General features: G+C 33.3%; 2 protein-coding genes across 2 annotated transcripts in view; one reads left to right on the top strand and one right to left on the bottom strand.

Moving 5' to 3' along the window:
• Window positions 1-22,378, bottom strand: part of LOC141573952 (mitogen-activated protein kinase kinase kinase kinase 1-like) — a 640,645-nt gene that overhangs the window by 193,956 nt on the left and 424,311 nt on the right. The window lies entirely within an intron of this gene.
• The window catches only part of LOC123618043 (IQ domain-containing protein M-like), a 179,812-nt gene that overhangs the window by 92,723 nt on the left and 64,711 nt on the right, over window positions 1-22,378 (top strand). Inside the window, 1 exon segment of the mRNA XM_074346859.1 lies at window positions 1,679-1,840. Within this exon segment, the coding sequence (XP_074202960.1) occupies window positions 1,679-1,840 (162 nt within the window).

The following is a 22,378-nucleotide window of genomic DNA, read 5'->3' as shown; positions in this document are numbered from 1 at the left end:
GTTTTCTAAAATAAAAAATGCTTATTGTAATCAACTTTGATATTACAAAGGAACGTACAGTAATTCAAAAATCATTATGCCTTGTTGATTTAATCTGCAAGGCTCCATTTGTATTTCCTGATGGCAAATGGTGGCATTAGCAAGACTGTGAGCTAGAAACCTTCAGTGTGTGTCTGAAACTACAGCTATCACTGTATCCCGTTATCCTGGTGGCAAGTTCAACATTACACAGACTTCACTTATTTCTACTTAGTCTTCAGTCAGGATAAGCCAGTAAGAGAAAGTGCCAGTTCTGTATTCGCCACTGCTTAGATTTTAGCGTAGACATTTTATTGTGCCCAAAATGGAAACATTTGCCTTTATGGGAAATAAAATGCTTTGTAAAAACAAGTAAGTATAACCCTATTAAGTAATGTTACTAAACATCTTGTTTAAGCTAAAGGAATTAGAAAGATGTAAATCTTGAGTAAGAGAGAAAGCTTAAGTGAAATTTCACACCAAATAGGCTGCTGTTATTGCTAGCTTTTCCTACTTTATTTTTTTCTTTGCAGTTTCAAAGAAAGAAACTCTGATTGCTAGATTGATACCTGGCTGACTATCCACCAACAAACCTACTTTCTTAATCATTTAATCATTATGTCAAACTGCCTTATACTCACTGCACCACAAAACATGATATTTAATAAAATAAAGGGGAAGAAAGAAAGGAAGGTAGGTAATAGGAAGAGAAAGAAAGACAATATAATGGGATTCTAAATAAAGATTTACATCAGTATCTCTCTTTTCTTTGAAATATTTCTAGGTAAAGTCACTTTGAATGAACTGCTCAAGAGACTGCCTTATTAAATTTTAGGACATTGGCTTGTCAACCAAAAACTGAAAACACAAACTGGAGGCCCAAGAGCCATTACTGAAGATTTTTTACTCTACAATTCAAATTATTTTTTAATTCCAGCTTTCTTATCTACTAGTTAACACAGGTCATGTTCTCTTGACAAGCATTTGTTTGCAAATAAGAATTTCCTCACACAATCCAAATTTTAATTGAATCATTTACAGATTGCAAGATTTAAGCAAGTTATTTAATTTCTTTGGACCTTAAATTCCTCATATAAAATGGAAATAATAACAGTGTCTGCCTTATAGAAGTGTTATGAAAGTTAAATATGTTAATGGTTTAGACCAATTGGAACAATTCCTTGCATATAGTAGGTGCTATATAAATATTTATGTTTGTGTTATTGTATTTTGTTAAAGACCAAAGCCTAAGAATATTGATTATTTCAGTAGTTCCTGTTTATGGAACTCTACATTTACTCAACATTTTTGTCAGATTACTCTGATTTCATTGTTTAATGGCAATTAAATAAATACATGGTCATGTTATAAAATATGGTTATGTTATAGTGTGTATAATGTGAATGCTGTTAATTGGTTATCTTACTTTTCTCTAAAGCTATTAACAACACTGCTTTAAACTGATAGTTTGACAATTCTACTACTAAAGCCCTTAAGTCTTAATTTTTGCTAGGAATTATTTTGGGTGAAGTATTTTTGGCTAAAGAAAACTATGTTATCAACATAATCATTAGGATTCAATTTGCATCCCTTAAAGAAACACATTTAGAAATTTTTCAACAATGTCTAAAATTTTTTTTAAATAATTTTTTTTTAACAGAAGACTGTGAAAAATACTCTGAAATCATCAAGAAATCCAATGCAATTGAAATGTTATTTACACTCTACCCTCCTCAAGGTGCCCATGTGTGTAATAAAAATTGGCTTAGGTCAACTTGGCTGAGACCCATAGTAAATGGGGAAGAAGGATATAAGTATATAGGTAAGATACTAAACTGTATTATTTTCTTTTATAATAAAGAAGAAATGACCTTGTGCTTTATGTAAGTACACTTATCCATCACTTAGATGATGTGGAGTATTACATTGGCCCTATAGAGTATTACCTTTAGTTCTTAAGTATTATGCTTGCAATTTAAAATGTGGCTGTTTTTCACTTTGGTGTCCCCACTAGAATAGTGAAGACACACTGTGTTTATCTGTTCACCTAATAATGGACATTTGGGTTGTTTTTTAAAAAAGTGATACTATAAGGAAAGCTGCTGTGAACATCACGTGCAAGACTGTGCATAGACACGTGTTTGCATTTCTCTTGACTAAACTGTTTTCCAAAGTGATACCATTTCATATCCACCATCAACAGAAATATAAGCGTTGCTTTTGTTCCATAGCTTTATCAGTACTTGGTGTAATCAATTTTTCTAACTTCAGCTGTTCTGATAGCTATGTATTGGTGTGCCATTGTGGTTTTAATTTGCATTTATCTAGTAGATAATGATATGTAGCATCTTGTCATGTATTTGTCATTTGCTTATCTTCCTTGGTGAGGTGTCTCTTCAAAGTTTTGGCCACTTTTATATTGTTTTTTGTTGTTATTAAGTGTTGAGAGTCCTTTAGATATTCTGAATATAAATTCTTAACATATATATACTTTGCAAATATTTTCTCCCAGTCTGTGGCTGTCCTTTCTTTCTTTTAATGATATCTTCTGAAAAGCAGGAGTTTTTAAATGTTGATGAAGTCAGATCTACCACTGTATTCTTTTATGATTCATGCTTTTACTGTTATATCCAAGAAACACTGGTTAGACCTCTGGTTTGAAGATTTTCTTCTAGGAATTTTATAGTTTTAGGTTTTACATTTCAGTGAATGATTTATTTTGAGTTATATTTTTTACATAGCTCAAAGTATAGGTTGAAGTTCTTTCTTTTTTAACATATTGATATCCAAATGTGTTAGCACTATTTGTTGAAATAGTACTAATCTTTAATAGTATTATCTCTCTATTAATTAACTTTGTATTTTGGTAAAAAAAACAAATAAGACAAAGAAAATATATAGAAGACAAAAAACACATGAAATAATGACCAATTTACTAGTCCTTAGGAAAATACAAATAAAACCCATCGAGTCCTACCACTACTCATCTATTAGAATGACTAAAATAAAATTTAAAAATCTGATAATTCAAGTCTAGCAAGAATGTAGAGTAACTGGAACACTCATATATTGATGGTGGAAATGCAAAATTGCACAACCAATACTTAAAAATGTTGATTTTTTCTTATAGTTAATATAATCTAACTATGAAACTCAGCCATCCTACCCCTTGAAAATTACCCAAAAGAAATGAAAGTGTTTGCTTACACAGAACCTGTATATGAATGTATATAGCAGCTTTAATCATAAATGCCAAAAGCTGGAACAACACAAATGTTTGTCAACTGGTGAATGAATAATTAAAATCTGTTAACATCTGTACAATGAAGTACTATTCAGCAATAAAAAAGGAAGAACTATTGCTACAATAACATGGATGAATTTCAATGTTAAGTGTAAGAAGCCAAACTCAAAGGCTATATTTTGATTCCATTTAAATGACATGTTGGAAAACAAAACTAATAGGAGAGAATCAGTCTTGTGATTGCCAGGGTTTACTGCTGCTGGGAGGGTTTGACTACAAAGAGGTCCTGTGAGGGAGTTCTTAAGGTGATGAAACTGTTCTGTATTTTGATCATAGTGTGGTTACATGACTCTAAAAATTACTAAAACTAACTGTATACCAAAAAGAATGAATTTTACTGTAAATACATTTTAAAAATAAATACAACATAAGAAGAGAGAAGAATTTAAGAATGACCAACAAACCCAAAAATGATGTGCACCATTTTTGGCATTAGGGAAATGTAAACTAAACACAGTGGGATACTACTACACATCTACCGTAGGGGCCAAAATTAAAAAGACTAAACACTCCAAGTGCTGCAACTAGAACACCAATATTCTGCTGATACAAAAGTAAAAGGGTAAAAACACTGTGCAAAATACTTTGACGCTTTCTTAGAAAATTAAATGTACACTTGCTATACAACCCAGCCATACCACTCCTAGCTATTTGCCTAAGAGAAAAGAAAGTATATGTCTATACAAATACTTGTACATAAATATTCATAGACCCTTTTTTGTAAAAGACTCAAAGTAGAAACAACTCAATTGCCCATATACAGATGGAAGGATAAACAAACTGTGATATATCCATGCAGAATAATATTCATCAATATAAAAGAACAGACTATTGAATATATACGATGCATGTAACAAACAATATGGCTAAATCTCAAAAGAATTACACTGAAAGAGGTCAGACAACAAAAGAGTACAAGAGTATGATTCTATCTGTATAGAAGTCTAGAAGTTGCAAACAAACTAGGCCTATGACAGGAGCAGATCTGTGGATACCTGGGCTGGGGATGAGAAATAGAAGTGAGATGTGATGGGTTACAAAATTTTGGGGGGTGATGGAAATGTTTATTAACTCGATTGTGGTGATGCGTGATGGTTCCACGGATGCAAACATATGTCAAAATTCGTCAAATTACACATTTTAAATATGTGTAGTTTTTCATTTATGCTTCAGTAAAGCTATAGAAGTAGTTGAAAACATAAATTTAAAGAACCAAGATATTAAAATTTAATTTGCTAATATTTTTGAAAGATGACTTTTATCTTTACATTTTAAAACTAGCATATTAGAACTTATCTATAGAGAGTCACAAATTTAATGCAATCTCATTTCACTTGCACGTGTAAAGGTATATTTAATTGCTCAGTTCTGATAGGTAGCCTAGAGGAAGAAGAGGGAAAGAAAGAGAAAGAAAATTATGAAAAAGAAAGCTGAAGGTTTTAGGTTCTATAAGGTGAATCAGGACCCTGATTGCAATTTATTTACTCTTTGCAACTTCCCCCTGAAAATTAACAGAATGTGACCTATTACATTTTAAAAGATTTGTGTTCATTGTTTAGAGCCATTTGTAAACATTTGGTTCAAATAAAACAAATCGAAAGGAAATACACAAGTGGCCTTATGTTATAAGTTGAGGGCTCATCTCCTGAAGTTTTATGCTTTCTTTTCCCTTTTTAGTAAGTGACTGGGCCTTGAATCTTTTTAAATTACAGTTGTTATTAAATTGATTGACAAGAGTTTGCAGTATTTGCCTTGAAAAAGATTAGTCTATTACAGAAGTGATTTCTGAAACTCAGTAACTCCTTGGCTATAAACATTTTAAGGAAGATAGCTCTGGGAATTTATTATGTGTCCAACATTAATACTCCACAATGTAGGCACTCCTGTTTATTGATTTCACTCTGTAGATTTAGAGACAGATCATCAGTAAGACCTGAAAAGTAGTTAATAGAGTTACTGAATGTTCTACAAATGGCATGGGTTGCTAACAAATTATAAAGACCATACACACTCTAAAAATATTTAGCATATCCATATTTTATATCCCAGAATTCCTGGGCTTGAATATGAACAAAGTATTTCTTCTGAATTATAATTTTATAATCTTAGAATATGAATTTTAAAAATCCGTAATTTTTTTTTTTTTTCCTAAGAGCACATGTCTTGTCAAACTTATTTTCAGGAAAGTTATTTTGGAAGGCTAGTCTTTTTTTTTTTTTTTTTTCACATGAACGAGCCATTCTTTTATTCACTCCACAGAAGAAAAGATGACAATATTGAGTAACTGATTAGCATCTCTGAGTTTTAAACTCTGTCTCTTTGAAGATATAGGTTCTTCGTGGCAGCAGCTCTCCTCCCTGTTTTGACTGGAAGGCTAGTCTTTTAACATGTCTTTGGTTGTCTTTCCCTATGAGCTGTCTATCCCTAAGCACCCCTGCCCCTCTGGCCTGTCACGGATAGGCTGGACTTGTTCTTCTCCTTCATGTACTTTTGTGACTTTGGTGGATTTCCAGCCTGGAAGCTGTAGATTTTATTAATGAACTCTTGGAATTCTAATGATAATACCTTAAAAGGGGTAGGTTAGTCATTATCTTTTAAGGAAATAATTTAGGGAATACAAATGAATGATTAAATTACTTTCTCAAAGCATTGGTCCATTCTTAACTGAAATCATATTATTGTATTACAGTAAGGTTTCTAATTAGTTCAGATTCTGAGTAATGAGCTCTAGTTCTGCTACTTCTTTGTCATACATCATTTTGAGCCCTTCATATAGTAAATTTTACTTACCTTTATAATATGTGGTTAATTAAGTTATGTAATTAATACTGGAAGCAGATTTCCTGGTCTAATCACTGTTTTGTTACCTATTATGAGTACAAGGTATCTTTTTTATGCCCTTCAGTTTATACCACTGCCTTCGGGCAAGACCTGATGTACATTAGCCAAATGAGAATCTATCCCATCTTTAAAGACTATGGAAATTACTCAATTGTCCTTGACAGTCAAGTCTGATTTTTATGATCTCCTCTGTCAGAATTTTCTACTTTGCAACGTTAAGAGTTTCTTTTCTTACACACTCTTTGTTGCAGTTGTAACTATTTCACTCTCCACAAAATAAAAGCTCTGCATAGATGCTTAAGACTCTTTCTTTCTGCTAAAAATATTCCTTTTAAAATATAGTTCCTCAGAAGCCCTCTGTCTAATCCTTAATGTCTTTTGGCACTTCTCTCTATAAACAATTTCCACATTTTCTCATTTGTTTAAAAGTAGTGGAACTCAGACTAAGATGTAATAATCCAATAATTCTGATTTATTGTGAATATAATCCTAGCTACTACATGTTCTGCTTATATCTTTTGCACTTTTTTAGACTTCTTAAATACACATCTCAGCATTTACTTGGATTTCTATCCATCATTTTTATCTCCTTTTTGGGAGCATATTTTCTTGTAGCTATATGATATATGTGTAATTTAATTTGCCTTCTAAAGTCCCTACCGTGACTTGACTGATTTTCCTTAACTTATTTAAAATATGGACATTTATTACTCTTGTTAAAACTAAGTTGAGTGTTGAGCCCATTCTTCGAGGTGGTCTATAACATTAATTATTACAAAATGAAAAACCCAAATAAATCCTGATTTGAAAGGAGCTCCATATATTTTATATCACTTATATCTGCTCAAGCATAGGAAGTGGTCTGTTATTATTTGGATAGGTTTAAATGTACTATGGCTAGTTCAATATTGTGCTTTGCCTGTAGAGTACCTGTTTGCTTGAGGAGAATAATGTAGTCACTGAAAATTATATTTTAAGTTCAACTGAACTTGAAAAATTGTTTGGATATATACCCGTTGATCTCCATTTTACCAACTACAAACACCTTGCAGCCTCCTCTTTTATGTTCTTTAATGTTCCTTTGATTTTCGTTGTTAAGGGCAAATCATGTGAATGTGTTTTCATGATAAATGTAATTGCTGGTGGAAAAAATGTTATTTTATTTTAGATGGTTCAGTTGATTAAAATTTCAGCATTAGTACATTCACAAGAATAATCCAACATAAAGATAACAGGAATGCTGTATTATGTCTGGCTAGCATTTTTTAACTATGGTCAAATTATTAAAAATTCTTTAGGATGATGAATTAGGTCTTCCTCATTTGATGGGATGAGTGTGTGAATTCCTTTTTTTTTCTTGGATGTCAGTGATAAAATCAGAGATGTGGTTCTCATTTCCTCAACCCATTTCACTAAGCAAGTTGGAAGCACTGAGGAAGAAGACATTAAGATATGGCATCAGGTCTGTATTTAAAGGAAATGTGAGTTGCACAAATACAACAACCTACCACTCACTACATTACTGCTTATCTTTGTAAAATAAAAATTGTAGGATTATTGTTTCATTATTTTATTTCTTCATCTATTTATTTAACAAGCATTAATTGAGTGTCTCCTATATGCTTGGCAACAAAGATTGAGAAATAACTAAAGCTTATGCTTAATCCCTGCCCTAGAAGTGTTTACATTCTAGCAGATCCAAAACCCTGTCAGATTTTGGCTCAGTCAGTCCTACTGAGCACTCTTATTAGTCCATGAGTCAAATAGAATGATACCAAATGATGACCTTCAAAAAAAATCTTGACAGAACACCTCTAAATGACAAAGGATAACAGTAACACTCAATATCTGAAATAAAAACTCAAAGCTGAGTTCATTGTCCTTCTAAGTAAGGGAGAGTCATGTTGGTTAAATAGTCTCCCTAGGTAAAGAAGACTGTTGATACTAATAAGGGTTTTTGAGAAGAGTGGTAGCCAGCTCCCAAGATGCCCCAATGATCTATGCCTCTTGGTATTCATGCCCATGTGGAGGTACACACATTGCATCAGGGTTGGTCTTTCTTACCAAGAGAATACAGCAAAAGTGATGGTATGTTATTTCTGAGGCTAGGTCATAAAAGACTTTGTGGCTTCTCCCTTGCTCTCCTTTAGATAAACTACTCAGGAAAGCTAGTGATCATGTCATGAAGGCACTCCAGCAGCCCTGCTGAGAGATTGGTGTGCTGAGGAGCTGAGGGCATATGCCTACAGGCAGTAAGGAGCTGAGGTCTATGTGGGTAATGCAACATGGTGGTGGAGCCAGCACCATAATACTCCTGCAAAGATAACTCCAGCTCCAGTGACAGCTGGACTACAACTGACCCACCCAGAAAATCCACTGCAGATTTCTAACCCTCAGAAACTATGTGAGACAAATGTTTGTTGTTTTATAACTCTAGTTTTGGAGTAATTTGTTACACAGCATACAAGTCAGTGATTGGTGGTTTTTACTAGTGGGAGTGAAATGACGTAGGATTGAGTGTGACCCCTCAGAAATGAGTTGCTAGTTGACTGGCCTTCAGAAAACATGTTACTAGAGTGGAACTTTTGTTCATTAGTTAACTTTTAAAAGTAGGATTTCTCACTAATTGATTGGTTGGCTTTCAGAGGTATATTTACTGAGGTGCGTTTTCACCAGCTGATAAAATAGGTTTAATATTGGTTTTGGGGTTGCTTGTCAGTGTGGCTATAGAACTACAATTCATTGGTTAAAGAGATATAAAAACAAGTTCTGATACTAACTTGTTACATAGCTGTAGAACTGTTAGGCTTTTCTTAAGACTGTCAGGGGGAAAGTTATTCTCAATAAATAGGTGCAGAAAGAAACAAAATAGAAATTACATGGTAGTTGACTTAATAGAAACAATTAAGCATAACTGTAAGCCTAGGTAAGGAGAATGACTGTATTTGGCAGTATGAGAGATGATTTTATAAAGATAATGATTTATGAGTTTATTCTTACAGAACAGATTAGAATTACTAAGTAGGGAATAGAAGAAAGTTGAATAGGCAAAAGGAAGAGCATGGGAGAGTCCAGATGTGGAAACTAACTTTGTTTTAAGAAATTTTTAAAAAATTCTCCTGCTCCACTTATCACAGGACTCTTTTTTTCTTATTGTGTTATAATTGGAATATAACATCATGTTAATTTCAGATGTACAACATAATGATATCTGTATATATTGTGAAATGATCAACACAAGAAGTCTAGTTAACATCTGTCATGATACATAATTATAATTTTTTTCTTGTGACAAGAACTTTTAAGATATACTCTTAGTAACTTTCAAATACATTATAGTATTATTAACTATAATCATCCAGCTATACCTCCCCATGACTCATTTATTTTATAACTGGAAATTTGTACCTTTTGACCACCATTTCCTATTTTCCCACTCCCCTGCCTCTGACAGCCATTAATCTTGTCTCTGTATCTATGAATTCAGTTGGTTTTTTGTTTGTTTGTTTGTCTGTTTTGTTTTTAGATTCCATACATAAGTGAAATTATATGGTATTTGTCTTTCCCCCTCTGATTTATGTCACTCACTCAACATAAGGACTTCATGGTCCATCCATGTTTTTGCAAGTGGTAAGATTTACTTCTTTTTGTGGCTGAATAATATTCCATTGTGTATATATGCTCCACATTTTCTTTATCCATATGTCCATTGATGGACACTTAGGTTGTTTTCATGTCTTGACTGTTGTAAATAACAACACTGCATTGAGCATGGGGGTACATGTATTTTTGAGTTAGTGTTTTAGTTTCCTTCAGATAACTACCCAGAAGTCCAGAAGTGGAACTGCTGGATCATGTGGTAGTTCTACTTTTAACTTTTTAAGGAAACTTCATACTGTTTTCCATAGTGGTTGCACCAATTTACATTTCCACCAAGAGTGTACAGGCTTCCCTTTTCTCCACATCTTCACTAACACTTGTTATTTCTTATCTTTTCTATAGTAGCCATTCTAATGGGTGTGAGGTGATATTTCATTGTGGTTTTGATTTGTATTTCTCTTATTAGTGACATTGAGCACATTTTCATGTACCTGTAGGTCATCTGTATGTCTTCTTTATAAAAAATATTCAGATCTTCTGCCCATTTTTAAATGAAGTTTTTTTTTGTCTTTGTTATTGAGTTGTATGCATTCTTTACATTTTTTGTATATTAACCTCTTATCAGGTATAAGAATTATAAATACTCTTTCCTATTCAGTAGTTTGTCTTTATTTCATTGATGGTTTTCTTTGCTGTGCAGAAACTTTTTAGTTTGATATAGTACCACCTGTTTACTTTAGCTTTTGTAGCCTTTGCTTTTAATGTCAAATCAAAAAATTATCACCAAGATCCATATCAAGTAACTTACCACCTATGTTGTCTTCTAGGAGTTTTGGTTTTAGGTCTTACATTCAAGTCTCTAATCTGTTGTGAGTTAATTTGTGTGTATGGTGTAAGAGAGTGATCCAGTTTCATTCTTTTGCATATGGTTTTCCAGTTTTCCCAACACCATTTATTCAAGAGTCTATCCTTTCTTCATTGTATATTCTTGTCTCTTTTGTTATAAGTTACATGTGGTCTTATTTCTGGGCTTTCTATTCTGTTCCATTGATTTTTGTGTCTGTTTTTATGTTAATATCATACTATTTTGATGACTATGTTTGTAACATAGTTTGAAATCAGAAAGCATGATGCCCCCAGCTTTGTGGTTCTTTCTGAAGATTGCTTTGGCTATTTGAGACCTTTAGGGAGACTCTTTTTAAGACAGTGGTTTTGTAAAGCCTGATTATTGGTGAACATAGTATACAATGGCAAGGATAAAAAAAATCATTTGGCAATATATATCCTTCTTTACTCAGATTTTGTTAATATAAATTATGATTATATTATACACACATTCATATATATATGTATATATAATATATATATTTGAAAATATAATATACATATTTATATAAAACTTTCTAATGTATGAATTATTCTAATTTCTAATTATATACATATATTAAAAATCTCTAATTTTATAAAAATTATATTTACATAGATTTATAAATACTATATAGCAGCCCCTGGTATCTGCCATGATTGTTATGATGGTAAAATGCCATAGTTAATGTAAAGTTAATATTTATAAATTTCAAACTCATAAGACTAAGGGCTATACATTTTATGTGATTTTCTCATTTTATCTTCATAATCTGTATGATAGATGTGATTATTGAACACATTTAACTAGAAGAAATATTATGCCCTTGAAAGGCTAAGTAACTTGTGTGGTCATCCAGCTATTAGATGGTACAACCAGGATTTCAGTTCAAATATTCTGAACCTAGAGCAAGCACTTCAACTTCATATAATAAATGTATTATAAAGATGATTTATTTTGATTTATCAAGAGAATATTAAATTATGATTAGTTTATCCTTTTAGAATTCAGTGGAATGTGTATAATTCATCTTAAAGAAGTAATACTTATAGATTTATATATGATAGCAATTACAGCATTGTAATTACTGCAAATGTTTAAACAATGTAAATCCACAATAGGGAAATGGTTAAATAAATTATGATTCATTAATAATATGGAATTCAATATGAACATTAAAATTATTTTATTAAGTATTTACTTAAGGGAAATATGAAGATTTAAAAATTTTTTAATTGAAATATAGTCAGTTTACAATGTTGTGTTAATTTCTGATGTACAGCATAATGATTCAGTTATACATACATATATATATATATATATATTCCTTTTCATATTCTTTTTTATTATAGGCTATTAAAAGGTATTGAATATAGTTCTCTGTGCTATATAGTAGGACCTTGCTGTTTATCTATTTTAAGTATAGTAGTTAGTATCTGCAAATCCCAAACTCCCAATTTATCCCTCCACCTTCCCCTTCCCCCATGGTAATATTAAGTTTGTTTTCTATATCTGTGAATCTGTTTCTATTTTGTATATAAGTTTACTTGTGTCATTTTTTTTTTTAGATTCTACATATAGGTGATATCATATGGTATTTTTCTTTTTCTTTCTGGCTTACTTCACTTAGAATGATAATCTCTAGGTCCATCCATGTTGCTGAAAATGGCATTATTTTGTTCTTTTTTATGGCTGAGTAGTGTTACATTGTCTATGTATATATATATATATACCACATCTTTATCCAGTCATCTGTCAATGGACATTTAGGTTGCTTCCATGTCTTGGCTGTTGTAAATAGTGCTGCTGTGAACGTTGGGTGAGATATACTGACAATATATCTTTAGTGAAAAAATGTTGCAGAATAGCATGACATTTACTATATTCACATAGTTGCATGAAATTAATGTAAGAATATATAAATTTTAATCTCTACATTGTGTGAATCCAGTGGACTTCAAATATTTTGGTGTGGCTGAATTTTCTAATTTTTCTACATATTCTACACATTTTACTATACGTTTCTTGTTTAATAGTAATAAAAGAGATTTAGGGACTTGAAAATTGTCATCTTAAACTTCCATGTATATGATATATTCTTTAATTTAAAAATCAAAAGTTTTGTCTATTTTTACATTGCTCTTCATATGTTTATCTTTATATCATTTATTTTTGTTTTGCTGTATTAACTATAGTGAAAAGAATATTTGTCACATCAAGATAAAATATAGCATTTCTAAAAACGGTAGAAACGAATGAAACCATTTTATAATTTATTTTTCAAAACCGTCTAAAATAATTTTGTATTTAAAACTATAGACCTTCAGAAATGTGAAAATATATATTTGGACTATCTCTTTCTTTGGTAGTTCTATAAGCTTTTGAGAACGTATTTCTTATTTCCACACCAAAAGTCTTTAGCACATAGTAAGCATTTATGCACTATTGTTTTATGAATGTATATGTGAAGCATTACTACAACATTTAAGCCATTTTTTCAACTTTTATATATTAAAATTACTTGTGTTTATTCTACAGATTCCTTCAAAGATTATTGTAATGTGATATGGCAGTAATATAGTATGACATGGTTCTTTAGTATTTAACATTTTTAATTTAATAAAATATAATTTAACCATAATGGAGGCAAAAATTCAAGGTAATAAGAACATATTCAGTCACTCCACAATCTTTATAGAGTGTCTTGTGTTCAATGCTCTGTGATAAATATGATGAAGATTCAAAAGTAAATAAAACAGCTTCCCTCTTGTGTGCTTATGATTTAGGCTGAGGGAGATGATACACGTACATAATTAACTACCATAGACGTTGTGAAGTGGTGACTGATGTAAAACAAGCTCATACTGAGTTGTCAGTTGCTCTGCTAAGCAGTCCTGAGAGGCAGGGCAGAGAAAGGGCTTTGCAGGAGACAGGAGCCTGGGCTGTGATGCAGACACTTTGAACATCTTTGGAGAACTGTGAACATGCTTCTAAAGTCATTTCCTGCTCACAGGAAGAAAGTCCCCTCAACTAAAACATGCATAATATGTGTAACCAGCCCTTCTAAAGTAACAATAATTAAAAACAGTACACCTGCTTACTAAGGTAGTGATCAGCTATAGTGTACTTATACATTGATATTTTTAATGTATAAACTTAATATAAAGATGGTTTTTAGAAATTTTGTAAAATTGTAAAAATAGGAAGATATGACTAAGAGTTCACTTTCTTTCATATAACCACTTTTTATTATTTTACCACATTTTCTTCCAGTAATTTATAAAACTACCTGTAACTAGAATATGGAAGCTCTGGAAGGGATGCTACCATGTCATTTTGCCCAATTCCCTTACATTATGGGGAGTCAGGAGGTATTAAAAAAGAATCATTTGAATTGAGGATCTCAGGACACAGAGGCTAAGTAGCTTGCTCAAGGTCGTAATCTTAGCTATCAATTGTGATGACGACTATTCAAGTTCAGAGTCTCCTCAGGCCCATTACCTCCCCTGCCACTGCCTGCCCACCACAAACACACATGCTTCCTAAGCCATACTGGCTTTTTGTGAAAATTAGTTTTTCTGAACAAAGTAAGCACCACTATCCCTGTCTTTGTACTAGTCTTTTTTTTTTCTCTTTGTTTTTTTCAGTCTTTAAAATTCGCTTCTCATTTTGTCCTTTGAATATTTTCTGAAGCAAAAGCAAAGAAATACTATTCACTCTCCTTTTTGCTCTATCTTGGGAGTGGAGGTGAGGCAAAGGCCTGGAGCTGAGGCAGCCGGACCCTGCAAAAGAGCCCCGGCTCTCATGGCCGGCAGACACACTGGGCTCCAACCTTTTTAGCTCGGACCACGCATTTTTGGTCCTTCAAATGCTGCTTTGTGTGACTGTTTTAAGCTTAATTCCTTTCCTTTTCCAACTACGTATGTTAAATGGTAGGAAATAGTACTTCATCATGAAACTTCATATAAGATAAAAACTGATCCTTATCACATGTAAATTTTATTTAAAGCTGAAAATCAGTTAATATCCCCAGGAGAGAATGATGACTTTTCTCCCCAAGCTTGCAGTATAATGAAGTAAAAATGTTTTCACAATACTTTGGAATTTTTATAATTGTCCTCTGTATTGTTCGACTGTCAGTTAAATTAGAACATTTGATAATTGTAGGGAGCTGATAAGACTTTCTATTAAAGGTATGTCATTATGTTAATCTCGGTTCAAATATAGTCTGCCCGAATCCTATTTTGATTATATAATATTAGAATAAAATAACCTGTTAAATTAGATTACCCTGGAGGGCATAGAACATTTTAAATGCCTTTGAAGTTAACCTTAGTTTAAACAAGTATATAAATAGTGGACTGCTAAAACTATAGCTGTCTTTCCTCCTTAAAGCCTTTACAATTTGTAGCATAGATATTTCTATATAAATAGAGATACTTTAGACTTAAAGTCAACCAATGAATAAGATTATTTAGCTTTTAATTGTTTGCCTATTGTGGGAAAATAGTGAGTGATGAATTTTTTTAAATGTAGAGGCTCCCAGATTTCATCTGTTGTGCAAACACCAGGATACTGGAGTTATTTAATAAATACATTGACAGTTGTTCATACAAAACATGTAACTTTAGTTTTGAAAAATGATCTTTGTGTCATGTTGCAAATAATAGAGGTCCTTCAACAATTTTAACTGGAATTCCTTTATTCACACATGGGAAGGACTCAGTGACCATGACTACCACACATATGTTTTTAAACATTCACATCACCCTTCATACTGTCCATTTTATTGGTGATATGGCTTGCTCTCATTTTTTCAGAGTAAGTCTGACAGATATCTATGCAAAAAGTGAATGATTCTAACTGATTTTATTTAAAAGAAATGTTCAAAACTTTATTTATATATTCCTTTATTCAAAAAGTATTCTGAAGTTCATGCTGTGGTACTATGTAGCAAGAACCTGCAGCACAGAGAAACAAAAGAATCACAGAGCAGGTTGAATATTAAGTAGATTTCTTCCTAGTCAGTATACACGTGGACTCTGAGGACCTCTGAACTAAAAAATTGCTAAATTAAATTTGGTGTTTTGGTGCCATCAAACATTTGTGTTTTTCATGATTATGTGTATTACTCTCCAGCTGACTGTCTACTGGGCTCCTGTTAGAGATTTTAAGAGTAAAATTTAAAAGCAGAAGAGGAAAAAATATAGAAGAGATGGGTGGGAAAGGAATTTTATAGTAGACGCTGGTGCCTAATTATTTGCAAAACATCACTACACACTGTCATAGGTATGGGCAGAAGTCAAGAACTATTTCTGTCTTTTTAAAGAATTGCTTACATAATGTACAACCTATGTATGTCAGTAGTAAAATAATTCTTCCACACTGTAGAATGCACCCAGGTGTGTTCTTTAATATATGCTCACTGTTTAAGAATAACCTGGTATTGTGATTTTGGTTTCTGGCTTTACATTTTAGATTAATCAGAATTCTTTAAAGTTAAAGCAAATCAACATCTATTTAGTGAACCAGCACTGTGCTTCACTTACTATATTATCTGGAAACATAAAGCAAAATAATTACATTTCACATGTATTGAATGCTTGCTATGTGCAAAGAATTGTTCTAAATGATTTACCTGAATTTATTTAAGTAATCTTATTTAATTCTCATAAGAAACCCAATGGGCCATGTGCCATAAAAACACTGAATCACAGAGAGGCAGCATATCTGAAATGCATAGCTAGACAGTGGTAGAGTTGTGACATGAAACTAGAGTGTTTTGACTTTTCAGCCATGGTTTAAAAATATTTAAAGTAATATAGGATATTAAACATACAACCTGTAAAAGAAGTAGATCAGAATAAAAGCTTCAAATAATAATTCAAAAACAAGGCCAACACTCAGACACAATTATTTGGATAGTAATTATTGAATGCTGTAAATAGATATAATGTTTTATTGGCAATTTTAGGTGGTAGTAATCAATAAAATCTTTTTTGGGGAGGAGCATGCACAATTAGTTCTTATGGGCCAACACCAATGACCAATGTTGCATTTTTATTGCTTTTTTCCTTAAAAAGAATGCAGCATTTGCTTATTACCAAAAACTGTTAACAATTAGAAAGGATAAAGAAAAATTTTATTCATTATTCATTTACTCAACAAGTATGTATAGTGTGCTTAAGATCATCTATAAATTAGGCCACCAAGAGATAACTACCACTTACTTTTTGCTGTATTTTCTAATGTTTTGCTTCTTAAAATACATAATTGTAATGACAGGGTATATAAAAATTATACATATACATATGAACTTTAAAATAAGTTTTTCTGATTATAAAAATAATATATGCTCATTAGGAAAAATTGAGAAATTACAAACAAAAAGTACATTTTTAAAAAGTATGTAGAATATCCACTTTCCAAAATAATCTCTGTTAATATTTTTATATATTTCACTAATTGTATAGTGAATTATAAGACATTTCACTTACTGTATAGATAAAATTAAACACATCTATATGTACTGATTTTTTGTCATGGTTAACTTCGGAATATTCACATGTCTAAATCAAAAATGATAATGAGAAAATGATGGGAAAATACTGTTAGCTTGGGGCAGTTTAGTAATCTTTCTTGATTGAACAATTGAGGGACTTGGGTCATTCAACATGAATCTAACGGATGTAGAAGAGCATCAATCACAATTCTCTATAAAGACTAGCCAGTCTGTTTTTCTGTGTTCCTCTGCTTATGGTCAAGGAAAAAAAAAATTAGTAATGCTCCTAATAGAGCATCCAACTATGTAAGTAGTTCAGCCATTTAAAGAAGTTCTAGAAGATAACAACCCATCAATTGCTTTTGCTAGACTCGAGTGTGAGTGTGTAGGTAGGTAACAACCCTCACTCATCCCGCAAACCCAAATTACCATTCATATACTCCCACAGTCTTCAAGTTTCTACTTTTGCAAATTCAAAGTGTCTTCAATGAAAAACAAAGTGAAAAGGGGAATAGGGAATGCTTTTTTGTAGCATTTGGCATCTGAACATATATACATCCAGCAGCTTGGAACAGCCTAATGGGTGCATCACTAGAGAGGAGATAGTAAAATGTGTCTCTCTCCTGTAGCAGAGAGGGGATGACTCAACTGTAAAACTTTAATATTAGATTGTGGACTCTGAGTCTAGAAGGTTTTATGTACCAAAAACAAAGATACATCCATCAAAGGTGTTCGCCGTGAGAGAGTGAATTACATTTCCTATTAGTCACATTTGAAAATTGCTAAATTAATTTCCAGTGGACTTAAGCTAACAGATTGAGGCAACACCCAGAAATATCTTCAAGTTAGATCAATTCCAGTGGAACCAACATGTCCCAGAACAAGGAGCTGCAGTGTGCCCAGTCCCACTGGAATGTGAGTGTGCCACAGCGGTTCTAATCTGACTGTGGTAAGAACCCACGGGCATGGAAAGAAGCACTGAGACCCAAGTGTTAGGGAGAGTCTGAGAAGCTCTTAGCAGTCATCACCCTGGCAAGAAATCCCATCTAAACTGTGAGTTCAGTGATATGGCACAAGAAACACATTTCCTGAGACAGAGAAAGCAACAAAAGCAAGAACACTGCTAAGGACAAAGTTCAAGCAGGCCACATAGATGCTCTGACAACACATAATCCAACAGGACTCTTGAGTTTGGGCTCCAAGCTGGTTAAAGAAAAACCTAATCTGCACAACATTCCATGATTAAGTTTAGGTTTTGATTACTCCATCTGTTAAAGTCTGTCTAAAAGATTTTGAAAATGATTTAAGTCCTCACAAACCTGTGAAAGTCTGTTCCCATCATAAAGCTAGAAAGCATATGGAATTCTTGGGTCAGACTCTTGTCCCTCAAAAGCGTATAGCAATACTTCATTTATCTTATGTATTTAGGCTACTTTTTATTCCTGGAAATTTTCAACATACACAAAAATAGAGGGAGTAGCCCAGTGAACCTCACTACCCGCCTTCCCCAGTTATCAGCATTTCTGCAGTGTTGAGACATTCCTTGATCTCTTTCCATTTTCCCCATTCTGGTTCAAGTCACGTAATTTCTAGTCTGGACCAGTTAAAGTCCCTTAATAATCTTCCCTTGCTCACCTGACAGTCTGTTTTCCACACAAAGTCGACACGGTCTATAACTGTAATCAGATCTTCCCACTCCCATGCCTAAATCTGTCATACCTTCTGAATAAATTTTTAAAATCCTGAATACTTATCATGGCCTGGAGAGCTTTCTGATCTGTCTCAGTTTGGATGTCACCTTTTTTTTTTGTCTCCCTAACTACCCAATCAAAAATGTCCTGCCCCAGTCCCTCCAGTCTCTCTCTCAAGAACAACAAGCAGTTTTGCTTTCATCAAGGTTTTCATCACTATCTAAAATTATGTTTCTCCCTGCTTATGACCCAGCTCTTACCTTGAGAACTCTGGCTCCATGATGGCTGGAATCTTGTCCACATGTTCACAGTTTTCTCCCCCACCTGTAGCCGAGTGATTCTCAGCTTCAGTAGCACCTTAGAATCACCCAGGCAGCACATTCACATGCAGTCTGGGGTGGAGCCCAGGCACCATTAATTTTTTCAGACCCCCAGGTCAGTCTAGTGCATACCAGGGATTGAGAAACAATGCCTTATGAAAATGCCAGGCACATACAAGGTACTCAGGAAACTTATTTAATAACAAATGGATGAGGGCTTGGCTCCTGCTTCAATTTTATTTTGAACAATGCCACAGTAATTTGTCAGGAACATGTTATTCCTGAGTTTTCAGGGTCACTTCGGCTCTGCACTATTTATTTTTAAGTCCATATTGGTAGAGAGAGAGAAAGAGGGAGTTGAGGAAGTGTGAAAGAGGGAGAGGGAAGAGGGCTAAGGGGAGAGAAAGAGACTGATTGTATTTCCTGTGTTTTCGTCCCTGAATGAAGAAAAATCTGCCTTGTGCTAGTGTTAACCGCTGCTTCATGGGTCATACCCACCAAACCATCTGATTAGTAGGCTTCTAAACTAACTCTACTAGCAGGCTTTTACCCAGTCCAGCAATCTTGCTGCCCAGCTCTCTGACTCAGGAATAGATGAGTCTGTGAGAAGCTATCCTTTCACAACTTACCACTGCTTTACCTATAATTCTACACATCCCAGAATGGAAATGCTAGCATTAGTCCCTTTCCTGACTTTTTTCCCCCTGGCTCATTTACAGTATGCTAATAGGTGTAGGATGAACATTGCTGTTAGATTGGGAGAGCTAGAAAAGTACTCTGGCTGTTCTGAAAACTGAGGATCCACAAAGCAGAGTAACAGCCACGTAGTGTTCTAGCAAGGACAGACCTCAAGCCCCTGCCGTCTTCCTTGTGAATATTTGCAGGTGTTACGTGGTTGTACACAAAGCATTATAAAACTGCCTGAGCACTGTGACCATTCCAATAATACTGAGTCAAGTAATAGACAGAGAGATAGATATAGATAGACTTTTTTTTTTTTTTCACTTTGCAGAGTAGAGAACTGAGATTTAAGGAAATTATGTCTTGGCCAAGATTCCACAGTTTATGGTAGACTCCCTTTCATATGGTGGTATCATCAATTACAAAGAATGATGAGCAAGAAACAGTGATTGAGCTTCCTTCACAAACCAATGCCTGCAATATAATTTTTCTAGGTGATCTCAAAACTTCAAGTGTTCAAGGCTGTCCTTTTCCACATGCATTTGTAAATAAGATGAAAATGTGGCATATGGCATTTTAATCAAAGTATCCATTTCTTTTTCCAACATAACTGACATTTTTAGAAATTGTATCAAATGAATTTATATTCAATCAGATACAAATACTATGGAATATAAGTGGAAAATAAGAATTATAAAAGAAAACATACATTTGGTTGAATCCATATTATAAAATTTATTTTATTAGATTTGATGCAAATAATTTCCTCCATGAATTTTCAAAACAGAAGATCTGTTTTAATATTTCTGATATTTGCAGTTTTACCCTGTGACTTGTTGTCCTATAGGAGTCCATTAACATTTTCTATCTATTTTGTTAAATTTTACATCTGAACCTCTGATTGTTATTCCATAAATGTGAAAGTAAAATTCTTAGAACTATTGATGTTAGCAGCCCTCAGTTTATTGGTATTTTTGGATTGTTATTTTTTCATTTATAAAGATTAGTGACAAGAGTTAATTACATAATTTAGAAGTATCTCCAAATATAGAAAGCTCTCATGGGGTCTTTTAAAACAGAAGAGACAAAAGATAACATGAAAATATTAAATTTTTATCATAAGGAGCATAATGAATCAACTCGAAGTGCATCAATGATTATTTATTTCATGAATCTGTGACTCTGTCTGTGCACTTTTAATAGGCTCACACCTCACTTTCCAACACTGCTTTTCCCTTATATTGAGACTAAAATGCATACACCATGAATCAGAGACTGCAACTCAGACCCCAGCATTATTATATAACGTAGAAAAACGATCATCGTGAAAGCAATTCCCTTACTCCTGAGATAATTGTAGGTATTCTTTTTGGACAAAATCATCCTTTATGAAGAAGACACAGTAGTATTGATTGAATGCTTTAGTGATATGCAGGATTTATTGGAGCTCCTATCCTTAAGTAGTCAGATGAAATGAGAATGTTCTGAATTTAATCATTAATTGTTCCTCAAACCTCCCTTAGGAAAACATTCATTATAAAATAGGACTTGATAAGGAAGGATAGGGATTTAAAATATGAGAAACATCAAAAGAATTACTTTGTGTGACATTCATCAGCTTCAAAAAAATGTGCATACTTTAAATCATTGGATTTCAGGCAAGACTTTGCACTCATACCAGGACTAGAAATGTTTTTATAACATGCCTAGAGGAAAATTCTTTGTTATGGCTTCACTGAACACTCATTAATTTTGTATCAGAAGAGGGAAGTTGATAGCAATTTTGCACCTATCTGCAGATGTATGAAATGTTTAGTCATTTTAAGGTAAGAAATTCTCACATGTCAACACTTCACTGAATTCAAAAAAACTGCTTCATTTCTGTAAGGAGAATTTAATGTTTAATAATCATAGGATAGTTATCAAAATTCTCTGTTAGATAATGAAGTTGACTTAAAAATGTAAGCATGTAAATAAGCTAAATTTTTATTTTTGTTTTAAAATGTTTCCCAAACATAGAAAAATAAAATAACTAATGCAGTAAGCACCCACCTATTCACTACCCACATAGAGCTCATAGAATTGTTTATGTACTTCTCTTTATTTTTTAATTCTATTTCATTTCTTTTTCTTTCTTTAACATGGCATTGATATAAAGCATTCAGGAAAAGAATCCCCCTAGAAACTGTGTGTATACAGTTCTGAGTAGCCCTGGCAGGTGGATCATTGGAACCTCAGCCTGGTCCTGTCACTGCCACGTCCCCTCCCACACCCCTCCCACACCCCCGCAGGGATCTTATCAGTCACAGCCTCTGTTCCTGCTTCAGGTTTAACCCAGGTTCCTACCAGCTCCCCTGCACCATTGCTGTTGGCTCCATCTGATCTCCTTCAGTCCTTTATCCACACATCTCCCTAAGTTAGTCTCTTAAAAAAGCAAAGCTGATGGGTTTTTCCAGTCTCTTGAACTTTCATTGCCTAAAGAAGTTGCTTCTAAAATGGAGTGCAGAGACAAAGAAGGATCCATGGGGTGGGAGAAGAAAATCTCAGGAGCCCTAT

The sequence above is a fragment of the Camelus bactrianus genome, chromosome 18, assembly GCF_048773025.1.
Source record: "Camelus bactrianus isolate YW-2024 breed Bactrian camel chromosome 18, ASM4877302v1, whole genome shotgun sequence".
NCBI classification, from domain to species: Eukaryota; Metazoa; Chordata; class Mammalia; order Artiodactyla; family Camelidae; genus Camelus; species Camelus bactrianus.
This window is presented reverse-complemented; position numbering and strand designations above follow the sequence as displayed.